This window comes from Medicago truncatula, chromosome 8 (assembly GCF_003473485.1).
Source record: "Medicago truncatula cultivar Jemalong A17 chromosome 8, MtrunA17r5.0-ANR, whole genome shotgun sequence".
Classification (NCBI taxonomy): domain Eukaryota; kingdom Viridiplantae; phylum Streptophyta; class Magnoliopsida; order Fabales; family Fabaceae; genus Medicago; species Medicago truncatula.
The window spans coordinates 44,434,768-44,445,210 of record NC_053049.1 but is presented as its reverse complement, the minus strand read 5'-3'; the positions used below and the strand labels follow the sequence as shown (position 1 = coordinate 44,445,210).

Here is a 10,443-nt window from a genome sequence, read left to right as displayed (position 1 = left end):
AGAAAGTTGATCGTATTTTTATGAATGATTGCATGATTTGAGCTTGTTTAAATTGACTTATTTGAACATATTTATCTACGGATATATTTTAGACTATACCGTGTAAGATAGCTTAATTATGAAAGCATTTTATGTCATGTATAAGGTATTTACAATTTCTTTTTTTCGACGTCAACTTATTTTGTTAACTTGTCGTAATAATTTATAAAAACAACTTTTAACTTATATGAAAATAAATTTACATTATCTTATTGTTATATTATAGAAATAGATTGTGCAGTAATACTTACTCTCATCTTTGGTTCTTATTATAAGAAACAAAACCAAAAACATCAAAACCAATGTAATTTTTAATTAATGTAACCTTTTAAATATTTTTACAAATATATCTTCATAAAAAATTATGAAACATTAAATACATCTACAAATATTTTAAAAAGAAGCATTAAATAAGGGGTCGAATAAGTTTTCTAAACAATAAAAATTGTAACATTTTTTTATAAATAGAACCATTTTTAAAAAAAATAAATATTTTTATAATAAGAACCGGAGAAAACATATTATAGGATAAATTTTTATGTTATAAATGCTTAATTAGGTTGCGTATTGAAATGGGCCCAATAGCTACTCCTAAGCCTAGGATCTGTCTATGATCTGAAAGTGAAAGCCAAAATGGTAAAAAAACTAACAAAATAAATAAAAGAAAAGTCCATAATAATTCCAAAACTCTGAAGATTCTGCAAATATACATGAAGTTAACTAAACCAAAAAAATTGCATGGCATGTCTAGTCAAAATACTGTTGAGTTGCATCAGCCATTAATCATTTCTCAATAACCGTGAGAAAATTAACTGTCTCAACAGAATAACTGTCACCACCACCACCACAACACAAGAATTAATCTTGTTACTAATAATTTACATATGATATTACATAAATTTCAATGTCCTCCACCTGATATGATATCTCTAGGATTCATTCATATTCAGAGTGTCTTGAAATTTGTGCAACAGAATAAGACTTTAGAGTCAAATATTATTATTAGAACAAAAGGATCTAGAAAAAGATATGGTCTTATTTTGTCGGCATTTTCTGTCCTTTTGGCTTCCTCATCCATTAATTTTGCTACACTTTATTCATCATGTTCATATGTTACTTTAATTTGGTGGACTAGGAACCATGCCATAGAACAGATAGAATCCCTTCATTCAAACCATCGATCATTTTATTTATTTATTCCTGCATAACATAACACCCTTCTTCTTTTCACTCATTCTGCTACTTGTTTGGAATTTCCTTCTATCTATACTAGAAAAGATTAAACCTTACAAAAGATTAAAATACAAAGGGTTAGTACATTGTAAGAAATAATTGAAAATATTTTAATAATAAATATTTCTTTACAAGGTATGATTTGAAAGCTTACAACATGTTTGTAGACTTGTAGGGCAGATATGTGAAATTGATATTAATTTAAGGAACATGTGTTGTTGCCGAATCCATATGGATTAAGAAGCTTTTGTCGTTGGTCTTCTACGTCCCAAAATGGTCCATCAGTGTGCTGAAAATGATATATGCTTTTCATCATAATAAGGAAATGGTGAAAGTACTATTTGTTTCTTTTCTCTTTAGGTAAATTAATTATTAAGTAAAATGACTAAATTGGATATTTTACTTAATAACTATTGCAAAATGTTAATCAGGTTTGTACCAACTCAACAATGATATTGTCTCTCTAAAATTGCAAAACATTAACCAAGTTTGTCCTTGCGTTGGTATTAGAGGGACTATAACACCGTTGAGTTGGTACTGTTAGTATGATGCATTTTGAACTAAGTGAATAATGTCCGAGATCCATTTTATAAAAAATTCAAACATAAAGATGAATCTTGATATTTAAGGAGGTGTTATATAGACTTGATTAACATTTTGCAATTTCAATGATGATTTCAAAATATCTATAATGTAGACTCATTAATTATTGTTTGGTCACTTGTATTCATATGTAGTATTTAATTAATTGTTGAAGTTATTAAAGGCAAGTATCGTATTTGACTTATACTTAGAAAAATAATGACAATAATTATCAAACTTACTAAATATGTTAAAATCTTATGATCTAAGGTACCTCAAAGAAGGTATTTGACCTCTGCCCTTGAAGAAAAATTGAAGTTGGATAATCCAAAACATAGTCATTATTAGCAGGATGGAAGCTTGTGGTAATTGTGTCAGCAAAAGGTGTGGCATGGTTGGAGCTGCATAATGATACATGTGGTATTGGTGTTGATGGTGATGTTATGCTATTTAACCTCTGAAAATTCAATGACAGAGTTTCATTTCATCATTAATAAATTTGTTTGAGTCAGCTAATATAAATTCAAGTACATGAAAATTAATTACTGAGTTATATTTCCTCACCTGATGATCTGGTCTAACCAAGAGTGTGTCTAGGTCCATTGCAAAGTCAAAGAAGATTGGATTCACTGAAGCAAGTTTCATTGACAAGAACTGCATCAGAAATATACAAGTTTATAAAGTTAGGCTTGTTGGTTTATGACTCAATGATTCAAAAGTACAACTTTTATATCTTTGGCAGCATTACCTCTACTTGATTTTGTAAGGACTGTACATAATTGATTATTTCATCCAACACAAGGGCCTTTCCGGTTACCTATTTAATATGAAACCAAATCAAATGTGGCGAGCCTACGTAAACCTATTTAAAATCGATACTTCAATTTAAACGCGTGACCGATACTGAATAGGTGTTAGCGTCCAACACCGATACAACATTGATACATACAATAACTTGTACTTTGAAAATTATTACAAGGGTCAATGTGTCGGTATCAATGTCATGTCCAGTATCTATGTCATTGCTATAGAAATAGAAATGCATAACAATCTCAAGTTTTCAAAAACAACATTAAAAGTACAAAAATTAAAGGAAATGAAGACTCACCCTATCACAGCCCGGCACAAGTTGCTGCAATATCTTCATTCTTTCACTTATTTTCTCTCTTCTCACCTGAAATCCATTTTTTTTGCAACAATTATTAACAATGAGACATGAACTTTGAGGCAATTGAGGAATTCCCTTTCAGTTGTAAATTGTAATAACCTAAGTAGCTCCGACACTTTTGTCCGGCTACACACTAACGGCATGTTATTACATTCGGCGTTTGTGTCCGTGTTAGGGCTTCATAGGTAAAAACTGTATTGCATACCCTTTCAGCAAGGCTGTGGCTATCTGTTGCCTGACCCCTTCTTGCTCTGACATGGATATAACCAGTTGGAACTTCTTCAACATTTTTCTTTTGATCCTTCTTCTCTTCTTTTTTCTTTTCCTCTCCTTTCATCCCTTCACCACTACTCTTCTTTTGTTTTTTGCTTTTCTCTTCTTTTGAGATATCCTACAAATACCACAAAGTAACAAAATCAATAACATGAAACAACACACACAGAAACATATAGAAAAAAAGGGGGTAAAGAAAACTGCATCAAATTTACCTTAGTCAAAGAAGTCTTATTTCTGATTCTTCTTTTCTTCTCCATAGAAGTAACAGCTTTCTGAGTAACTTGTTCACCCTTTTCAAGATTGTCCACTACCATGGATGATTCAGGACTCTGGTTGTTACTTATGCTATTCTTAGAGTTTTGATCAACACAACTAGTTTCTTGATTACTGAGAGAGAGTTCTTGATGATTATGAAAAAGATGAGAAGGAGGAAGAGAAGTGTTTATATTGGTGAAGTATGTAGAGTCAACAAGAAAGGGTTGTTGGTATTGGTATGAAAAAGCTGCCATATGAGTTATCAAGATATGAGAGGACTCTTGAAAATGATAGAAGGAAAGGAAAACACTGGTTTCTGTTGCTGGTGTTGGTGATGATGATACTCACTCAAAAGCAGAAGCAGGTATCAGTGTTGGACTCAGTAGCAAAAGTTGGTCTGTCACATAAACTCAGAGGACAGACCTATATATAAACATATTGTGGCATATACAAATAAAATAGCTGAAATCTTTAACCATTAACTCAATTCCCATGCAGAGAGACCAGTACATGTATATTTGACCGGTCTAATCTCATCAACCTCTATGTTTTTTCTCTAACATAACTTAATTGTCAATAATAATAAATGAGCCCTGTGGACTGTAGCCATAAATAAAAAATGTTCAATTGATAAGTTTTGTAATAGGTGACAAAACTATGACCGAAGAGATTTAACATCGTTGTATTCTCATGTTTGAATTCAAACTCATGACTTCTTGTTAACATAAAAGAGATCTCTTACTATCTCATAAGAGTGCTTTTGGATAAAAATGAAAGATTCTATTACTAAAATTTTAATTTAGTGCATATTATTTCTAGTAATATATAGGTCTTTAGGCAGCAAACATCTTAATGATAGAACCCTCTATTTTTTCTCGGTCTTGCTAACTAGTATGCCTCAAGACCACATGTTAAAGAACATAAAATAAAAATTTTATATTTGAAAATAGTTATGTTTGTGTAAAAATTTAAATACACAACTTTTAAGACAAAATTACTATTCCTTAATCTTTAACATGTACCCTAAGTATTTTTCATAGAAACGAAAGAATCACTACTAAAAAACACATTATTGATGTTTAATAAACCTAAGTGGTTAGATTTCGATATTGCAAAAAACTCAGATCATCTCCATTTCTTTAGGTTTCATTTACAAGAGACAAATCCAAATAAAAAGATTGGTGAGATCCAATTTTAAAATAGTATTTTTTTTTATTAAACACACCGTGTTCTCTTATTTGTGTTACTCTCTCTTCAAATGAAACCATCTATTTTTATATATAATAAATAATGAAGAGATTATAACCCAGCGTCCTTTATAAATTTAAGAGTTGTAATTTGTAAACTCGTATATATATACTCCTCAATTTATATACAATTGAATTCTGTTTTCTATGCTATTTTCCAACAACTCTTCTCTTCTAAAGGTCTAGTCATTTTTTTTAAAAGGGAATCGAGAGGTCCAGCTGTATCTTGCTTGCATAAAATTTCTTATAAACTTGTACTTCTTCTTTGTGGATCATGAAAAACGTTTACGACATTTTGCACTAGGGCAACATTTTAAAAATATGGTAATTTATGCTTTTGTTTCAGGTGACATTTCACATAGAAAAGGTTAATCATTTCCCACCATAGGAAAGTTGGATTCAATGATTAGATTAAGTGAAGAACATATTCTTAACATGCTCTCTCAACACTAGATTTTTCTTCACACTATCTTCCAACAATTTAAAAATTCTGAAAATTAATTTTCAGAAATTAAAAAAATCGAAAAAAATTCATTAATTCATTAATTTTTTTTTAAAATTCTGTAATTCATTTATTGAATGTTAGATTTTTTTTTATTTCAATAAAAATAAAATTTTGGAAACTAAGATAAGTTTTTATTTTTCTAAAAAGAATATATTTTTTAATTTCATAATAAAATAAGATATTCTGAAAAATAAAATAAAAATCCTAAAAAAAATATTTTGAAATTAAAGTTTTTTATTTTTCTAAGAAAATAAAATTCTGGAAAATAAGGTTTTTGAATTATATAATTGGTTTTTAAAATTTATTAATAAGTCTATTCTAAACTTTTTATGGGTAATATGCATTTTGATTCATGTAATATGATCACTTTTTGGTTTCAATCGTTTTGAAAATAAATAAATATATTTTATCCTTGTAATTTAAGATTCTCATTATTTTAGTCTTTGATTTCACCTTCTCAATATTTTAGATTACCTTCGATAAGAATGTGACATTTGAGATTAAAAAAAAAAAATCAAGGACAAAATATATGTCATTATTTTCCCAAAATACATGAGTCAAAAAGGCATGTTGGGAAGTTATATTACCTTTAAAAAGTTTAGAATGGACTTAATAAATTTTAAAAACCAATTTATTTTTTCACAGTAGAAACAAACATGGTTAGAGAATGACGACTATACTCATGTTTGGTAAAAGGTTGAGAAAAAAATTGAATATAAAAGTTTATGTGAATATAAAAATTATATGTCAAACTTTTATACAAATTTAATATTAGATATGTTGTTTCTACTAATATGTTGTTGTTGCAGCGGTTATGCGTTCTCTCAATCTATTAAAGGTCTTGGCACCCTCTTTGAACTTACATCCAAAATATTACAATCAAGCAATTGTACCACCACACCAACTTACAACATTGTATATTTTCTGAAACCGTCTAATATATATTCCACAAATATTTGACACAATCCATCACGAACAAAATTTTCACATTTTCATTCTCAAGAAAAGTATGAATAATTTGTGTGTAAGCGCCTCTCAAAAAAATTGTGTGTAAGCGGAACAAACCCCTCATAGTTTATGTTTTTCCCCTCAAATTTTATTTTTACATTGTTTATCTTAAAATCATTGGAGTGATTGGGTATATCCACTATTTTTTTTGTTAATGTTGAAAAATGTAGAAGTGCTTCAATTGTGGCAGGAAAAACGTTATTCATAAGGTGTCGGAGAGACAAAACTCAAGTTGAACTTTTATTGTGATTGTGATGTTACTCACTTGTAACGGTCCTTGCCACAAAAACCGGACAGTTATGTACCGGAAATTTCACATGGTAGAACAGTATAAAATAAGAGTTAATAATCTTAAAAACACCAGGCATTGTTTCTGGATGTTATGTTTGGTTGGTTGGATCTATACCTTTTTTTTTATATCCCTTATCCACGGGAAAAAAGGGACTGCTATCTCGTAAGTTTGCAGTTATGGTGCACAAAAAAAAATTGCATTTTCTTTTTTGCAAGATTAATTGAGTCATACGGTAGCTTTTAGTTAGAGGACTCTGTTTATTTTACACGGGCCTCCAATTCAATTTTAATAACAATCCAAACAAATTTCAATTTCATAATTAGACGAGTTTTACTTTTCCCACCCTATGCCCTTCTCACGCGTCCTGCAAAAATGACTAAATTGCTCTCGGGAAACAAAATCCGGACATATAACTATTGGTCCGGATAACATATTCCGGACGAATTCGAAGTATAAAAGGACGTTCACCCCCCATTTTTACAGTTTCACTTTTTACTTACTCTCTCTCTCTCTCTCTCTCTCTCTCTCTCTCTCTCTCTCTCTCTCCCTCCCTCTAATCCCAAAATCCGAACTGCAAAAATCCAACCAAAATCGGAGAAATCTTGCTCAAACGCACCACATTTCAATCATTGACAAACATCACATGGAAGGTTAGTTCAATTTATGTATGCATGCAAGTAATTTGTTCTGTTTTTTTCCTCTGCACTGAATCAATCTGGAATTCGTTTTCCGGACTCGATTGTTGGAATCCGGAAAATAAATTCCGGAAACACCCAGTATTTGTTTTGACCGTCTGTTTTGTACTGTTTTGTGTTGATTGTGTTGTGTGCATGTTATAGAAGGTTCAACCTCTAATACTCGGCGCGTAAGGGAGGCATGGCATGCTTCCCGTAGGAGAGAGCGTCTCCAACGGCTGGAGGAGGAAGGTGTTGTTCTTCCGAGGCGTCGGGGTGCTAGAGGACGTCGTGCTGATGTCGAGCCTGATGTCGAGCATCAATCAGAGCAAGAGAATATGGTAGATGACGTGGACGTGCAACAAATGGAGGAGCAGGATCTTAAGGAGGAGCTTCAGGCTATGGACGAGAAAATGGAAGATACTGAGCCACGGTGAAGGCGAAAGAAGAAGGAGAAGGTGGTGGACCCTGAGCCACTTGATGACTATCCCGGTGGCCCACACGACACTGGCCTGCTGTGGAGGTACCATAAATATGATCCATATGAGAAAAGAGTCACATTGGACCGATCATTGGCGGAAAAAGAAGTTAAAAAAATATATGATTATATAGTAAAATAGTCGCCACACAATGAGAAAAGAAGTGACCATAAATACGATTCATACGTGAAAAAAGAGTCGACATCACCGAAATGATCATTGGTGGAAAGAGAAATCATAACAATAAAATTTAGTTATTCGTGCACCAAACACCAAGACCAGTGCTCATAACAATAGAATTTCAGCGATAATTTCAAGTGTTCGAGAATTGTTTCAACATATTCAGACATTTTTTTGACTCAATTATGCGATTTGGTTATGTTTGTGGTTTCTATTTTAACAATCAAAACAAATTGCAACTTTAGAGAAATACCAATTGAATTTATGTCACCCACTTCAGTGCTCATAGAAACTCATACAAATCTTTTATAGAATGACATATTTTATTTTTCTCTTGTTCAGTTTCTTTTTTATTTTTTACCTCAAAATTGTATTTATGTGCTTTTATTTTATGTTACAAGCACTACACTTTATGTTAGGTATATCTTAAGTCATATAAAATATGAGCATTTTGCATTTCTTAGCAAAGAAAGATGGTTACTTTTTGAACCGTGTTTATAATTTGATCAATATTGATGGGAACATTGATGGATGAAAAGTTGTTTTAACTCGATTTAAATGTTAGAAATAAATGAAATATCGTATCATAAAAACTGCGACAACCTACCTAAAACATCCTAGAATCAACAGCATGTGATTAAGGGCTTGGAAACTCTTTCTTTTTTTGGTCTAAAGGGGTTGGAAACTTTAATTTGTGATTAAGGGGTTTGGAAACTTTAACTAAATTGTAGTACTACATCTCCTACGTATTTGCTGTCAGTTCATCATGCGCCAGCCCAAGATCAGTTGAGTACAAAAGGAGAGTGTAACACGCCTTCTACTACTTCTTCTTCTTCCAGGTAACATATGCGGCGCATGCATGCACCTAGATTCATATATGTGCATGTGTAACATGGTGTCGATTCAATATATTTTGAATAAAGAGTTACTAATATTTTGTCTTTAAACAATCACTTTATTATTAATTTAGTCCATAATATAAACTATTAAAATTAATTAAAAGATCTTTAAACTATGGAAAATAAATCAATTTAGTCCCTCAATTATCATGAAAAACAATCAATCTTATTGACCCAAAAACTAAATAGTTGGACAGTATAATTGTTTAAGAAGCTTTTAGTTGATTCTAATAGTCTAGAAATTAAATTTGTGGGAGAGTGATCGGCTATTTTTATTTTTTTAACAAATCAAAATGAGATATGAATTAAACCATAGTGATTCAACCTGCATAAGGCGGATAAAAGGAGAACCATCGGAAAATATTTACACAGTCACAGTGTCATTAAAGAAACAACGACAACAAAACAGAAAATAAATTACACCTATACACCTATTCACAGAAGTGGATGTTTCCACCGGTCAGTATAACTATAACAAAAAAAAGTCTGCTTAAATTTCAACCATAAAAACGAATTTAGCTTGATTTTTTCAATAAGAGCAATGGAAGTAGAGGAGTGATCAGCTATACTAAATTGATTGTTTATTCTATATTTATATTATATATTTTTGTGTATATGTATGTTTAATTCGTTTTAGATTTTTTTCAGTAGTTATCGATAGATAAAATCAACAATTGTGTGTGTGATCACAATGATATTATCAAGTGTAGAAATCAATTTTTTTGCAATAATTTTAAGTGCTCCCTCCGTGTCTAAATAAAAGCAAAATTCACTTTTTAGGTTCATTCATTTAATGATGTATGTGGTTTATAATATACACCACATACATCATTAAATGAATGAACCTAAAAAGTGAATTTTGCTTATATTTTGATACGGAGGGAGTATAAATTAAACAAATTGGATTGAGTAAGGACTAATATTGAATGCAGAAATTTTTTATAGGGACTAAAAAAAATTATTAAAATTAAGTAAGGACTAAACTTAGAAGGTCTCAAGTTTATAAGGACCAAAAACATATTTAATGGTAAAAAAAAAAAAAAAATTATTGCCAAATCAACAATCCGTTTGGTGACTGGACAGGAAATTGACGGCAGGGACTAAATTTGGTAACAGATATAAAATGTGAGGATTTTAAAAATATTTACTTAAATGTATGGACTATTTATCAAAGGAGTGCAAAATGTAGGGACTAAAAATATATTTAACCCATATATTTACGGGGGCTGCTAACTTGCACCCACCTAAAAACACTAAGGTGCAAGTTAGCAAGCTACACCTACTAGTTATTTACCAAAGGTAAGGCCTAGGTTACCCTCTCATGATATCAACCAATCAAAATGTAATATACATATGTAACATTAAATATCAAATAAATGAGTAGATTTTTTCTAAAAATAAAAGAGTTTATCTTAATCTTTTTTTTTTTGAAGGAGAGTTAATCTTAATCATAAGGTAACTTTTAATACTTTATTTTTTTTTAAACAACAAATGATTTTTTTTATATATATTAAGGTGTTCAATCTTAACTAATTTACACCACAATCCTTAAAAAAAAAAAAAAAAACTAATTTACACCACAAGACTTATAACAACAAATAAAATT

General features: G+C 30.6%; 1 protein-coding gene across 2 annotated transcripts; it reads right to left on the bottom strand.

The window, feature by feature from the left end:
• Positions 1 to 693: 693 nt before the first annotated feature.
• Positions 694 to 4,088, bottom strand: LOC11433206 (transcription factor bHLH137). 2 transcript variants are annotated; one of them, XM_003630518.4, is made up of 8 exons: positions 3,511 to 4,083; positions 3,228 to 3,413; positions 2,963 to 3,028; positions 2,603 to 2,671; positions 2,419 to 2,508; positions 2,129 to 2,311; positions 1,427 to 1,561; positions 694 to 1,324 (listed from the first exon to the last, which is right to left on the bottom strand). In XM_003630518.4, exons 1-7 carry the CDS (start codon positions 3,805 to 3,807, stop codon positions 1,469 to 1,471), a joined length of 984 nt encoding a protein of 327 aa, XP_003630566.1. In that variant the 5' UTR covers positions 3,808 to 4,083; the 3' UTR covers positions 694 to 1,324; positions 1,427 to 1,468. The 2 variants fall into 2 exon arrangements, with proteins under 2 accessions (XP_003630566.1, XP_039684358.1); XM_039828424.1 differs by lacking the exon at positions 2,603 to 2,671 and having other exon boundaries at positions 3,511 to 4,088.
• Between the last annotated feature and the right edge of the window lie 6,355 nt (positions 4,089 to 10,443).